Source organism: Hemibagrus wyckioides, linkage group LG11 (genome assembly GCF_019097595.1).
Source record: "Hemibagrus wyckioides isolate EC202008001 linkage group LG11, SWU_Hwy_1.0, whole genome shotgun sequence".
NCBI lineage: Eukaryota > Metazoa > Chordata > Actinopteri > Siluriformes > Bagridae > Hemibagrus > Hemibagrus wyckioides.
The window spans coordinates 7112747-7128632 of record NC_080720.1 but is presented as its reverse complement, the minus strand read 5'-3'; the positions used below and the strand labels follow the sequence as shown (position 1 = coordinate 7128632).

General features: G+C 37.4%; 1 protein-coding gene, 1 non-coding gene and 1 pseudogene across 4 annotated transcripts; 1 reads left to right on the top strand and 2 right to left on the bottom strand.

The window, feature by feature from the left end:
- Positions 1–2738: 2738 nt before the first annotated feature.
- LOC131361428 (sodium channel protein type 4 subunit alpha B-like) lies at positions 2739–3274 on the bottom strand (annotated as a pseudogene).
- Positions 3275–5973: 2699 nt separating this feature from the next.
- On the bottom strand, positions 5974–15759 carry mier1a (mesoderm induction early response 1a, transcriptional regulator). Of its 3 annotated transcripts, none has more exons than XM_058403820.1 (13): positions 15668–15759; positions 12914–12941; positions 12517–12656; positions 11558–11707; positions 11354–11465; positions 11215–11270; positions 11061–11133; positions 10668–10819; positions 10494–10575; positions 10222–10316; positions 9065–9111; positions 8216–8334; positions 5974–6975 (listed from the first exon to the last, which is right to left on the bottom strand). In XM_058403820.1, exons 1-13 carry the CDS (start codon positions 15674–15676, stop codon positions 6767–6769), a joined length of 1272 nt encoding a protein of 423 aa, XP_058259803.1. In that variant the 5' UTR covers positions 15677–15759; the 3' UTR covers positions 5974–6766. The 3 variants fall into 3 exon arrangements, with proteins under 3 accessions (XP_058259803.1, XP_058259802.1, XP_058259801.1); XM_058403819.1 differs by lacking the exon at positions 15668–15759 and adding an exon at positions 13889–15002 and having other exon boundaries at positions 9065–9108; XM_058403818.1 differs by lacking the exon at positions 15668–15759 and adding an exon at positions 13889–14999.
- Positions 14492–14564, top strand: trnaf-gaa (transfer RNA phenylalanine (anticodon GAA)). The gene has a single exon. It is a non-coding gene; the product is annotated as a tRNA-Phe (tRNA).
- Positions 15760–15886: the final 127 nt, after the last annotated feature.

Sequence of the window (15886 nt, the reverse complement as noted above, 5' to 3'; positions counted from 1 at the left end):
TCCAATGTTACTTACTAGGGAAAAAAGAAATATTAAATAAAAATTTTAATTTATATTTATCCTCAATGAGCAAGTCTTCCTGAGACGATATGAGGAAGAAACCTTGAGATGAAACCGGACTCGAAAGTCATCTGAATCGGTGAATCGTTTCTCTCCACAGATATTCCATAGACTTCACGTCTGAGCGTTGACCGGGTCACTCGAAGGACATTTAGAGTCCCTGAATGTATAATACAATCAAATATGGAAGTCTGAATACATTCTGAACGCACTGTACATGTGAATATAGGTGAGGATATTTACATCATGAATAAAATCTAAGTCTGTTGTTTGTGTTAAAGATTCTGTATATATTTAAGGACCGTATTCAAATAAAATATCGACCCATCTGTTACTTTACTGTAGGTTTAACTAGGTTTAGAACATGACTTAGCCTCAACCTCCTTTCTGTACAGTAAACAAATGCCCTTTAACACTCCCAGGGGACTTAATGCCTTCACACATCCATCCTACCACAACAGAGTGCCACTCACCAGTGCGTTCATCTTTGTCATATTGAAATATCATTTTCCTTTTGTCCACGGCCTTGGAGAAGGATGGAATATTTTAAGGTTACCCGTGTTCCATGGTGTAATTTGTTCGTTTTAGTCTAATGGGTGACATTTAGATCTTAAATGATTTTGAAAGCATGCTCTTTAAATACAACCTCTTGGTCAGTTAACCAAATTATTCATGTTATCTATTATTACTCCAAACCTATTTACCTTCTTGCCTAATCATCTGAAGACCACAAGCCATTTTCTATTACTCATCCCTCTACATTACGATGACCTTCATTACTCAGTGTGTGTTTGCATTTTAGAGGAGCTGACACACCTGTACTGCTTTCTGAAAGGCTTTTAACTTAGGACATTGCAGTAGATTTTTTACATCTAGTCTTTGTCTGTTTGTCTAAGTCCTGAATGTGATGTCCTGCTAAAACGGGATGTCATTTTACTTCCAGTTTGATTTCTGTCTTCAGGATTTTTGTTTTCTCAATCCAGGTCCTGGTGTATCTCCATCCTGCACATGTTTTTACTTATATTAATCAATTTAATATAGGCTTGTTAGCTGTGATGCCACCTCAGTGACTTAGTGTCTCTCTAGCTCACATCACAGCTGCTGGTTAATCGAGTTGTGAGAATATGTTCACTCAACCAACCACAAGTCTGTTTCAGTATTTAAAAGCAATCGAAGGTAGCTTATTATCATACTAATTTTATACCTGTATCCACTCTTTGGAGTTTACATGTTCTTGCCATGCTTTGAGGGTTTCCTTTGGGTGCTCTGGAGTCCTCCCCCAACCTATCTAAAGATATGTAGGTTGGCTGATTGGCATCTCTAAATTGTCTGTAGTGTTTGAATGGGTATGTGATTGTGTCCTGCGAATGGCTGGAACAGATTTGGCAAATATGACGTACACTATATCGCTAAAAATCCTCCAAATCATTGAATTCAGGTGTTCCAATCACTTCCATGGCCACAGGTCTATAAAATCACACACCTAGGCAGTCGGACTGGGTCGCTCTCAGGAGCTCAGTGAATTCAAGCGTGGTACCATGATAGGTTGTCACAAGTCTATTCGTGAAATTTTTCTCACTACTAAATATTCCAGAGTCAAGCTGTTAGTGGTATTATAACCAAGTGAAAGTAATTGGGAACAACAGCAACTCAGCCACAAAGTGTTAGGTCATGTAAAATCAGAGAGCGGGGTCAGCGCATGTACAGTGCGCAAAAGTCGCCAGAGTCAATAGCTACAGACCTCTACACTTCATGTGGCCTTCAGATCAGCTGAAGAACCAGTGCAAAGCAAGGTCCATAAAGACATGGATGAGCGAGTTTGGTGTGGAGGAACTTGACTGGCCTGCACAGAGTCCTGACCTCAACCCGATAGAACACCTTTGGGATGAATTAGAGCGGAGACTGCAAGCCAGGCCTTCTCGTCCGACATCAGTGCCTGACCTCACAAATGTGCTTCTAGAGGAATGGTCAAAAAATCCCATAAACACACTCCTAAACTCCATATTAAACCCTACAGATTTAGAATGGGATATATATAGCAATATAGTGTATGATATGAAGATTGAGAAACACTGATCTGGAGGAACAAAATATTTTTTATTACTATTAAGTTTAAATGGGCTGCAGAATAAAAATGACAGAATGAGCCCGGGTTTTAATCCATACAATGACTGTACAGGGTTGCAGGCTGTATAACTTTCATGTTTCAAAGGGATGCAGCCAGTCAGACCCGAGTGCAGGATAAAAAACAGTCCTTGTTTTTATTAACTAAAAATAACACAAACCACACAATGTAACCACCATAACATGAAATAAACAAAACACAAATACATTTATGCTCTTATCCAGAGTGACAACTGAGCAATTGACGGATAAGGGCCTTGCTCATGGGCCCAGCAGTGGCAGCTTGGTGGACCTAGGGTTCAAACTTCAAATCAATAGGCCTTAACACCTTAACCACCAAGCAACCACTTCCCCAAATATCACTGAAAACAAAGACTCAACCTAAAAAAAAAACCCAAGGAACCAAACACAACATTGAACAATGACATGACAAAGACAGACACGAGGGGGCGGGTATAAATAAGGCAACACATTAGGAGCAAAAATGGAAACAGGTGACAAGACACATGACATAACCACATGACATTCAACAAGGTATAGCAATATACCTCTCTTTACCCCCTCTGGTAGTTCCTGGTAAATAAATACTGCAGGAGTGAATTACAGTCACACATTAGAGTTGCAAACTTCTCGCACAATGGATCAGCCCTTTCCTTTGTTGCAACACTGAACATCTCCAAAATAATGGCAATGTGCATGTTTACAGCAATCAGGAAGGACACAATGATGTACATGACAAAGAAGAAGATTCCCACAGAAGGGTTTGACACGGTTCCTGGGTTCCCCTTCTTAGGGTTGCAATCAGGTGGGTAGTTGAGGATGGGAGCAAGCAAACCGTCCCATCCTGTTGACATGGTGATCACGAACAAGATGATCATGCTGTTACCGAACGTCTCAAAGCTGTACGTCAATGCCGACCTCCCGTTTCACATAAGGCGAAGTTGGACATGCCAAACATGGAGAAGATGAACATGACCAGGAATTTGCAGACTGGTGATTAGCTACCTAGCAAAATTTCCTCTTATACAATAGAGTATAATCACAGAATCAAGCACATATTATTTAGGACAGTACCTGTGCAGACCCGCATGCTGTTAACTCACTACAGCAATCAGCGATTATTTAAAGGTGAATAAATTCATAATGATGGATTTAAGCTTAAAAAGCAATTCAGAAAGCAGTGTTTTAAAGTGTTGTGAAAATATATTCGTGGATGTGTTTGTGTATCAGTGACAGTCAACGGTGATAGAGTTGAACAATGCATAATATCCCAAATTTTCAGTAATAATAATAAGAAGAAGAAAAAGAAGAAGGAGAAGAAGATGAAGGTTGAGGGCTTTTAAATGTAAAAAATTAGTAAATGATTACACTCTCTCTCTCTCACACACACACACACACACACAGTACAGACACATAGGAAGCTTCATTAACCCGAACCCTAGCTTTAGATGAATCACTAAAGCTGGCTGAAAGATTTGAACCCTCGTGGAAAGTTAAAGCTAGCAGGCTTGTCACTCTAAGATGTGTGTAATCACCCGACATTAAACTGTCTCTGATTGGCTGTGTGACTAACCCTAACCCTAACCCTAACCACTCTACAGCTAGCCCACTGTCTCACTTCATGTCATTCTGCTGTCATTTTCTTGTTTTGTTTTGTTTTTGTTTCTGGCGGTGCTGTTGCACTTGATTTCATTAAAAAATCCCAAATAAAACTTTTTCAAGTGGTGTTATAAGTGCAAATAAGTGATGTGGATCCTTATTCATTTTTTTTATCTTTGAAAGACTTGTGGCTTAGATCCCTCTAGCTCACTAACTGATTTACATGTAGCTATGTTTACATGTAATTAGTTTGTGACTGAAGCACCAGTTACATGTGAAATATGTGTTAAATATTCAGCAGCGTTGTTGAGACAGTAAAGATGCTGTCTGCTTGGAGAGTTTTTATTTTTTTGAAGAGTAACACTGACACCTAGTGGTTGATTAACAGTTTACCCACAGATAACAGCGTCATTACTACAGCCATTTATTTATTTATTTATTTATTTATTTATTTATTTATTTATTTATTTATTTATTTATTTATTTATTTATTTATTTATTTATTTATTTATTTATTTATTTATTCATTTATTTTTTTATCTATCTATCTATCTATCTATCTATCTATCTATCTATCTATCATTGTAATTTTATAAAATTAATTAAATAAAATTAAATTAAAAATGACTGTAGTAATGATAACAGCATCATTATTACAGCTATTTATTTATTTATTTATTTATTTATTTACCATTTCATTGTCTGTACCACTTATCTGATCTATCCTCAGGTCACAGGGAGCCTGTGCCTATCTCAGGCATCATCGGGCATCAAGGCAGGACACACCCTGGACAGAGTGCCAACCCATCGCAGGGCACACACACACACACACACACACACACATTCACTCACACACTACGGGCAATTTAGAGACTCCAATCAGCCTAGAAGCATGTCTTTGGACTGTGGGAGGAAACCGGAGCACCTGGAGGAAACCCGCCAAGCACGGGGAGAACACAGTGAGTGGGATCGAGACTCGAACTCAGGATGCTGGACGATGCAACAGTGCTGTCATTTTTTATTTTATTTTATTTTACTTTATTTTCTTCCTTCTTCTATGTAAGCTGTGGTTTGTTTTCCAGGTAAATATTTCCAAAGGATAAACACTGACATTCATTTCAGAACTGTAATGAAGCAGGGTCACTATGTACACACTTCTATTTTCTTTCCTTCTTTCCTATTTTCAAATAACTTGGAAAGTTTATATATATATATATATATATATATATATATATATATATATATATATATATATATATATATACAAGATAAGAAAAAAATTGTTTAAGCACAAATGATTCTTATTATATTAGGTTTAAACACATACTTAACCATTGCTTTTAGTAATCTTGAATAATGCACCTTTAATTTCAACACTGACTTTTTTGTTTTGGAAAGGTTGGTCTGTAATAGCTTTCTTTTCTCTCTTTTCCTGATTGTTGAATCTACTTTCAATGAAAAGCTAAAAGCAAATATATCTACACCGATCAGCTATAACATTATGACCACCTGTCTAATATTGTGTTGGTCCTCCTTTTGCTGCCAAAACAGCCCTGACCCATCATGCACTGTGTATTCTGACACCTTTCTATCATTAACTTCTTCAGCAGTTTGATCAACAGTAGCTCGTCTGTTGGATCAGATCACACGGGCCAGCCTTCTCTCCCCACGTGCATCAGTGAGCCTTGGCCGCCCATGACCCTGTCGCCGGTTCACCACTGTTCCTTCCTTGGACCGCTTTTGATAGATACTGACCACTGCAGACCGGGAACACCCCACAAGAGCTGCAGTTTTGGAGATGCTCTGGTCCAGTGGTCTAGCCATCACAATTTGGCCCTTTGTCAAACTCGCTCAAATCCTTACACTTGCCCATTTTTCCTGCTTCTAACACAAAGGACAAAATGTTCACTTGCTGCCTAATATATCCCACCCACTAACAGGTGCCATGATGAGGAGATCATCAGTTATTCTCTTCACCTGTCACTGCTCATAATATTATGCCTGATTGATTCAGTTGCCCTTGCTGATTATTAGCCTATGTACAGTTTGAAACAACATAATCATCGTTTATACCTTTACACCCACAGTGAATGTAGAGTAAGTCTTGTATGTCCACAGGGTCAGGATTTAAAACATTAAGCTGGTGCACATTCTTTAATTTCTCAATTAAATCAAAGAGACAAAATCTGCTTACAGAGAAATAATTAAGAACTTTATTTTCTTTATTAAAAAAATGTCCACGCATGAAATGTTACCAAAAAAAAAAAAAAGTTTAGTTTTACAGGGTCAAACGTTTTTATACCACTTACAGAAACAAAACAATGTATGGTGATAAGATCCTTCAGACATCATGGAAGAGGTGTATAAACTTTAGAAAACATTGTAAGGCTGAAACGATAGTGTAATAGTCTTTACAGACACAGAGAGTACATTAGAAATAAATATTCAGTCTTACATTTCCCCTTGAAAGCATGTGCTCAACCAGAACTGTATACAAAATATAAATAGCTATCGAATACAAAAATAAGCAGAAATTTTTCATACAAACAACTTTTTTGGAATAATACGAAAGAGGAAGTTCCCCAATTAACTGTTCATGTGGAAAAAGATGAAGCGTCGAACAGCTGGTAGTCGAACATGTCAGATTTTCTGGGGTGATGGAGATTATATTTGTTTAGTGACTGTAACTCTAAGAACTTTTGATTATGTAAATGAACTGGGTAGTAAATATCTGTTAAAGCTGTATGAGATCAATATCACTTCCTATTTGTCAAGATGTGATTTATAAATATGAAGGTTGTGTTCCTCTCTTATCTAGGATCCTGATCCTACACAGAGCAGTAAATCGTTACACGTGAACCTTTGGGCTGTGTTGCTTTTGGGTATGAATTAGATCATAAAAGCATCCAAGAGCATTCTTCAAATAAATCCCTGAAATGCAGCGAAAAATACATCTGCAACTTCTGCATCCTCTGTGAACATGCTAAACTGCTGCTGCCGCAAGAAACTCCATCTCGGTCTTCTGCTTCTTCACCGGTCTCTCTGAATCCTCCTCGTCCTCCCGCTGCCGTCCGGCTGCGCCCGTGTTTGAGCTGCTGATGTCGGGATCGGGGCTGGAATGAACCTGTGTGTTCGATGTGGTACGATCCGAGACACACGAGGACGTGGGAGCGACAGAACGGGAATCTGCACCTGTAGTAGGGACACAAAATACTCCGATTAGTCAAAGATGTTCACATTAATCAGGTCTGGTGTAATCCTTGGGGTGCAGATGCAGTATGAAATCAGTTTAAATGGAAACTTGATGCATTTCTGCCCTCTGTTTGAACACAACAGACAAAAGCAAGACAGAGACGGAGATGTGTGAAGTGAAACATAGCCTAGATTCAGCCTTAGAAAAACAGACAAACAGAAAAGAAAGCACATTGAAGCCCAAGCCTTCTGCTATGTATAGTCTCTTCAACACTGTTTGACACCCATATGTTATTTTGTAGAGTCTGAATGAAACTATACACTGATCAGGCATAGCATAATGACCACCTGCCTAATATTGTGCTGCCAAAACAGCCCTGAGCCGCCATGCACTGTGTAGTCTGACCTTTCTATCAGAACCAGCATTAACCTCTTCAGCAATTTCAGCAACCTACATGCATCAGTGAGCCTTGGCCGCCCATGACCCTGTCACCGGTTCACCACTGTTCCTTCCTTGGACCACTTTTGATAGATACTGACCACTGCAGACCGGGAACACCCCGCAAGAGCTGCAGTTTTGGAGATGCTCTGATCCAGTGGTCTAGCCATCACAATTTGGTCCTTGTCAAACTCGCTCAAATCCTTATACTTGTCCATTTTTCCTGTTTCTAACACATCAACTTTGAGGACAAAATGTTCACTTGCTGCCTAATATATCCCACCCACTAACAGGTGCCATGATGAGGAGATCATCAGTGTTATTCACGTGACTTCTCTGTGCTCATAATCTTATGCCTGATCTGTGTATATACATATTCTGATTGAAAGCAATTCATGTGAAAGTGTCCTAGTTGAGTTATTTTTCAATGTCTGTGTAGTATGCAACAAATAAAATGGGTCATGCTTCATTCCTCTTACACCTCAATTTTTTTTATTAAATAAAGAACTTGTCATACTTTTTATCTGTTGTTCCTAACATTCCCAGTATCTTTTTACTGTAGAGATTAATAAGACAAGCACAGCACCAGGAGCTCCTTCCATAAAGGTTAAATATCTGTTTGCTTTACCAGTTGTTACCATACAAACAATACAGCATCAGAATAAGTGCATTATATGTACAGCTCTGATTTATCTTACAGGCAGAGCTGCTATTATAATCAGCAAATCAGCACTTTCTGACCAATCAGAATTGAGGATTAAATAGCGTAGTGGTTTAAGAGAAGATAAACGTCAGACTGACCGTTGTGTGTTGTGCTGCTGGCTTCACTATCTGACTGGTGGCTGCTGTAGTTGGAAGCTCCTCTAGGAACAGTAGCTGCTCGGCTGACCTCCGTGTTCTCCATCTGCTCTGTGGAGTCCCTGAAAACACACACACACACAGATAAACATCACACAACACAATGTTAACTGTACAGTATGAGCTTTAGCGATTGTATTAAACAGTGACTGAAGGCCACTCTCATCATCACACTCTTTAGCTCCGTATTTTTTGTATGGAAATCAAATGTACTTATACTTGTGCAGAAGAAAAACAAAGTTTCTTCTAAATTAGCATATAAAAGCTGGCACAGTTTTATAATAATGTTTGGAATTTTTAATGCTAAGGCAATATTTACACGAACTGGAGCTATAGAGAAGCCAAGAGCCAACATTTCATTAGCCTAAAATTTCAGTAGCATAGAAATGTACATACTGGCCAAAGGGGAACTTAATAAATATTTATTTAAAAAATAAATATAAAAAATCTAAAATAAATAAAATATTGTGCTTACTTATTTGTTAAAGCTAAGAAAGTTTTATTTTGCTTACATCATAATAAAGCTGTCAGTTTAACAATGCTAGAGTAATTTTTATGTACTACTATACACTCAAATATATAAAAGAAAATGATTATGTGGGAAATACAGAATTTTATACAGAAACCTAGGGTGAAGAAGGACGTGTAACCGAAAAGATTTCTGGTGACATCGCCAAACCCACAGTCCGGTAAAATACAGGAAAATTAGACTATATCTTATACATTTTTATATTTTCTCAAATTTATTTTTTTGTGTTTTGAGATTTCACGATATTGATTTGAGGGACTCACATGACAGCAGGATGAAGATCAGGTTTTCTCCTCCACAGTTTGATCTGCTGTACACAGAAATAACAAGTTTGATCTTTAAGATAAGATAAGATAAGATAAGATAAGATAAGATAAGATAAGATAAGATAAGATAAGATAAGATAAGATAAGATAAGATAAGATAAGATAACGTGCAGGTTTTTAACCTAAAGATAGAAAGAAAGAGAATTAAAAAGACAGATAGTAAAAGAAAAGAAATGATGTAAAAATTATAAAAGAAAATAAAAATGAATAAAAAATATTGCACAATACAAATAATAATAAATTAAATAACAATACAAATAGTAAAAGAAAGTAAGATTATATAAAATTATAAACATATAAAAAATTATAAAATGGTAAAATATTGCACATTGGAACATCACTGTAATGCGGTGTTGTAATATACAAAATTCAGCAAAATGATGGACTGGTTTGATATAGTAATTAAAACAAGAACCATGACTTTAATTGTCTCAAACTAATTTTAATATAGCTTTGGACATAAGTGCTTTTATTTGTTAAATTTATAGTTTTTGATATTTACTATATTGAGCAGTACACTTTAACAGTCCATTAAAAAAATAATCAAATTACAATTTGCATTGCCATTTAAAATTTGCCATTTGCCTGTATTTTGTTTCAGCCTTCTTGGAGAACTTACTACAGTTCTTTTGAAGGTAAACTCTCAGAGAGCCTTGATGGATTTTTTGCCATAAATTTAGTTTACCACTATGGTTCGTTGCTTAAAACATGCCAGCCCATTACAGGGTACCGTGCACACACACACATTCACACCTAGGGGCAATTTAGAGTAACCAGTCACCTACTCATATGTTTTTGGGAGAAATCCAGAGAACCACTGCTGTGCCAACATGGCCATCTATAGTTTAACCTCCTAAGACCCGAGCTTTGGTTTGGCTTGCATTTTAGATTTCTTCTAGCTATTTGGGGTTAGGAGGAACCAATAAATATAATAACCAGACATTATCACTGAACATGAAGCCACTTCTTTTGTGTACAACAGGTTCCAGTTACAAAAAATTAACTACTATGGTGCACACAACCAAAAATATGATGTCCATGCACAGTATGTGGATGCCAGGTTGTAGGAGGTTAAATAAGTTTAACAAGTTTACCTTATCAGCTTGCAGCGAGTTGAAATCATTTCCACAAGCTCCATCCTCTTGCTGAAATTCACGTCTTTCCTCCTCAGTCCACACTGGAAGCTCATCTGAAGTGAATGAGAGTTAGTAATAAAATGTCACATCATTCACTTTAGTAACAAACACAGTGGAAACACTGCGACACACTAATATCACTGTCCTGCTTGATGACTTAAAACATCTAATATCGTCAAAATAACTATATCAGTTCCACGCACGTGAAAGTAAGAACATTAGACGCTTACCTTTAACAGGCTTGGGGTTAAACTCAAGTCTTTTTAAAGCTTCGTCTTTATCAAAATTGCATTTTATCAACTCGTAGAGAGCCTGAAATATAGACAATAAACGATGGTTTTCAGCCTCGGAGCATCCAGATGGACAGCTTCCCCTATATTAGTATAGTATTGACAGTGAGTCACCTCCTCGTTGTCTTTGATTAGAGGCCTCTCTGGGACAGGGTCCGCTCCAGTCTGCTCTCCGGTCCGCTTTGAGGCTTCGGCTAAAAATTCAACCACCTCCTTTTCTGGCAGCAGCTCTGGATTCCACAGAAGCTGATCCTCGTTCTCGTACACTAGGATTGCAAAACGGGCATAAATTAATAGGGTTATATATATATAGTCATATAGTATTCTCAAAATGAATGTCAGAATGTTTGAACAGTCTAAAGCACTGGACTGAGATTCCTTTCCTTATTGAGATGAATCTCAAAATGAGAAATATCACTGCCTGTATTTATAGCTCGTAGGAATTTTTCATGCTATGATTAAATTGTTGTATTCACTTTAAACAGTCTCCAATTAGTCACCTCCTACCTTTCTCATTGTCTTTATATTTGCACAGCTCAGTCGGTGTCTCAGCCTGGTACATTGGCCCAACCTTCACTTCCTGTATATTCAAAAAAATAATTCACTTGTGTGACTATACCTAACTTTCAGTTTGTAAGTGTAGGAAGTTTAGAAACCTTACCTTCTTCCACTCTTCTGATGGAACATAATCTTCATCCTCAGATTCGTCAGCATCACCTATTTAAATGGTGGAGTATTGAATGGTTAGGTAGAAACCTGATGTGTATCCGCTTCAGGAAATCAAATGTGAATCAACATACCATCAAAGTAGCTGCATGGTCCAGCGTAGAGAAGCTGAGCGGTGCTGTGTGTCCTGCCGCGGTCAGGGGACTCCTCGCTGGACGATTTCTGGTCCTCGTCCTCTCTGTCCTCCTTACATAAGCAAGCACACAGAAGAGGAAAACTTGTAACAACCTTCTCTCTGTTACATGATGTCTTTGTTTTTATTTTTTTTTTTAATTAACCTTGTTTGACTTAACGTTCCCATGGTCACTGCTGCTTTGGTCATTCACTGAAACATCCTGTTCTACAGGACCTTCATCCTCTGAATCTGCCGAGTCTGCAGCACCGTAGCCGTACAATTTTAACAGCTCATGAAGGGGCATTTCTCCTTCCTGGAAAAAAAAAAAAAACAGGTACATAGGGAGGAAAGGCAAATACTCAAATGAGAATGATGTCTCATATATATATATAACATTAACAAATATTAAATGTTAATGTTTCTTACCACATTTAAGCTAATTTATTCTGAAATCGGCTTTAAGTTTAATTTACAATACAGGATAAAAACATTGAACCCTATTTAAGCAGCAGAATGACTTGTGTCCAGTTAAGTCTCATTCTCCATATTTATTCCTAAATCTCTGTATTTAGTATTTTTCTGCTATATTTTGTTATATTGTTATATTCTGCTATATTTTGTAATATTTTATATTCTGTTATTTGATATATTTTTTGTTATATTTTGTTATTTGATATATTTTTTGTTATATTTTGTTATTTGATATATTTTTTGTTATATTTTTGTACCCTAAATTTGGGTATTTTAGTATTTTTGTTATATTCCTTCCTATTTTATCTATTACCTGTGTTTGTGGATACTGCTGGAAACTGTGAATTTCCCTTTGGGATGAATAAAGTATCTGTCTATCTATCTGTCTGTCTATCTGTCTGTCTATCTATCTATCTATCTATCTATCTATCTATCTATCTATCTATCTATCTATCTATCTATCTATCCAGTTAATGTTAATAAAAAAAGCCTAAATAATCCCCTACTCCTGATCTAATCGATGTAAATGTCTTGAAGCATTACAGAAGATCTCACACCTTAAAAATTATGGTCATAACTCTTGCTCAAAACTGCAGAACTGTTCGATCAGGAACAGTCAGAGGATCACACCTATTACAAGCTGTTACTCACTCGAGTGAGGTCGTCTATCTCAGAGCTGAAATTGGTCTCTCCCTGCAGCATCTCCTCCTCCTCCATCGTCTGCTCATCATCGAAGTCATGGACCAGCATGTCTGCAGAGGGCTCGAACTCCTCGTCCTCATCCTTCACACCTGAAACACATTCGGGTTTAACCAGACGCTTTCCTTCTGTCGGTCTATTCCATTCCTTTTGAAATATTTATCTGTTAGCATTTGTTTAGCCTAATTAGTAATTATTAACTGTGTGTTATTATTAGGTCGTTAAAGACAGAAGTGATTTCAAGCATGGACTTTAGCAGGACTACATAAGAGTGATTTTAAAATCTTAATGAAGGTGTATAAAATGATGTAGCTGTAAATTGTAAATACTATAAATTGTTAATTGTTACCTTTGGTACTTGCTCCATTTATGGAAAGCTGGATAAAGAGTAAAAGCAAAAAAAAATTTATTTTTCCTTTCACAGAAGAAGAAGAAGAAGAAGAAGAAGAAGAAGAAGAAGAAGAAGAAGAAGAAGAAGAAACACTTCAGCTATAACCTCTACACAGATTGCTGATATAATCACAGATTAGTCTTGAACAACATTCCTGGACACTAGATGGTGCCAATCACTCAGTTTGTAAATGCTGACTATTAATACTCAAAAGTATTCAGCCTTTACGTGACGTCTTTAAAGCCGAAAAATTCAGGATTGAAAAAATATCAGGCTGAAGAAGTCATATGTCATAGATCAAAAGTGTTATATCATGAATCTAAAAGCAGTGGAATAAAAAAACTTCAAGGTGTTATTGGGTTTCTGGGGAAAAAAACTATCATCATTGTGGTAATAGATGCATCTCCTCTGTTAATTTCCTACAGTTTATCATAAACATAATCCACTGATACACCGCATGTTCAAAAGTATTTGGACCCCCGATCGTCACACCCATATGTGCTTGTTGAAGACAACATTCCAGATTTAGTCCCTTTGTGGTTGTGAGGATTTGTGTTCATTCATCCACAAGGTGCTGATGTTAGGTGAGAAGGTCTGTGTTCCAGTGCCTCCCAAGTGTGAGTCTGGGCTCTGTACAGGAACTTGACGTCTTCCACTCCAACCTGTCCCCATGGACCTTGCTTTGTGCAAAACGTTTGTCATTTTTATAGGTGTGTTATATGTGTTAAGATTAAACCATATATGAGTGCAATATATGAGTTATTAATCCATAGTATTATTGAGTATTAATCCATATATGAGTGTGATGGTCAGACGTCCACATACTTTTTGTGTAGGTATGTGGCTTCCAATGCAATGTTATAATTAATCTAATCAACGTAAAAATGCAATCCACATCTGAACATGCCAAATTAAAGCAAAAAAGTTTCAGACCTTCATCCCGAACATCGATTAGAAATACACCGATCAGCCAAAACATTATGAGCACTGAGAGGTGAAGTGAAGAACACTGATTATCTCCTCATCATGGCACCTGTTAGTGTGTGGGATATATTAGGCAGCAAGTGAACATTTTGTCCTCAAAGTTGATGTGTTAGAAGCAGGAAAAATGGGCAAGCGTAAGGATTTGAGCGAATTTGACAAGGGTCAAATTGTGATGGCTAGACCACTGGATCAGAGCATCTCCAAAACTGCAGCTCTTGTGGGGTGTTCCCGGTCTGCAGTGGTCAGTATCTATCAAAAGTGGTCCAAGGAAGGAACAGTGGTGAACCGGTGACAGGGTCATGGGCGGCCAAGGCTCATTGATGCACGTGTAATCCGATGTAATAGACGAGCTCCTGTTGCTGAAACTGCTGAAGAAGTTAATGCTGGTCCTGATAGAAAGGCGTCAGAATACACAGTGCATGACGGGTCAGGGCTGTTTTGGCAGCACGCAGGTAGTCATAATGTTATTACTGATCGGTGTAAGGCGATAGGAGCCATCAATAGGCTAATAAATGACTGAGCATCTTATTGGTCACCCCTTTAATACAACGCGCCGAAATAGCTCAGTTGGGAGAGCGTTAGACTGAAGATCTAAAGGTCCCTGGTTCGATCCCGGGTTTCGGCAGCTGAGGGTGGACGTTTTTAAATTACAAATAAAAACCTAGTATTATTTAACAAAAAAAAAAAACACGTTTTACAAGCTACTAAAGAAAAGTGTTATATCTGTATAACGACTGTGTATCTTATAATATATCCAAGCTAGGGAAATGGTTTCATGTCGTTAACACAGATGAGGCGTGTTTAGCTTTTCTCCAGGTCACAATTAGATCGGTTTACGGTCTGATCCCAAATGGCTAAGTAGTGCACTATAAAGGGTGAAATTTGATAACTCCTAAATAGATCATATGCAATAAGAAAACATTTGGGATTCAACCATTACAATACAACAAATGTGACTTGTAAGCAGGCGCGAGCTATTTAAACACTGACTTGTGGTCAGACATTTTAATTTCATTGCAAACATAACTAGCATAATTTTACTAAATAGTGGTTAATTTTCTAATATATATATATATATATATATATATATAAAGAACTATAAGCCATGCAATATATATATACACACATTTTGCATGGCTTATAGTTACTGTAACCCAAACTAGCGGCTAACGCTAGCCACATCTATACCTACCGAGAACACCCTACCACTAATATACATTACTTTTATAGCTTTAAAATTGTTATTAACAGCTTAAATAAATGCCGGAGATTTAAATAACATCCCAAAGTGCAACAGGTTTAACACAACTTGCTCGTTTGCGCGCTATCTAGTTAGCCAGCTAGCCCTGTAGCTTTCTCAGTCAGTATTAGCGGGTTTTTGTTTAAAAAACAACCTTGCATACTAACCTGATAGATAGTATTCAAGAAACTCGCGCGCGCGCACCCATTAGTGTCGACTGTTTCGCGCTATTCACGCGTACTATCTAGTACGGTAGTATTGATCGTGTTCTATAAAGCGCTATGTGGCTAACTAGGGTGGGAAAAATAAAAGTTTGCTAGGAAAGCTAACCAACTGATTGAAGCCTGAAATAGAAGTTTAAGTATGTTAACTCTGAGGTGAATAAACAACCCAGAAAGCTCTTTCGGCTGTAAAGCACCGAGAAACGACAGTTTTGTAGCTCTAGGTGGTTTGTAAGTGTTTATTTATAAGCGTGATTTCTTTCTTACCTCCGCCATTATTGATTACTGTGTGAACCTGTGAAGGCGGCGGCAGCGCGCGCGCACGCTATAGTTATTCAATATAAAAGTCAACAACACGAAATAAACAAAAAATACTTCTAAACCAGACTAAAACTCGTTCTTAACCAAATAAATACTGCCTTATATTTCCTGTAGTTTAAACCTGAGGTAAAAGTATATATATTATATATCTATATAAAACACACG

Bases quoted from the DNA above. Each gene is read 5' to 3' on its own strand.
- mier1a (XM_058403818.1), bottom strand. The intron at 11,708-12,516 runs GTGAGTAACAGC...TTTTTTTTCCAG, and splicing joins AGATAGACGACCTCACTCGA to GAAGGAGAAATGCCCCTTCA. The intron at 6,976-8,215 runs GTCAGTCTGACG...TCCCTACTACAG, and splicing joins CAGCAGCACAACACACAACG to GTGCAGATTCCCGTTCTGTC.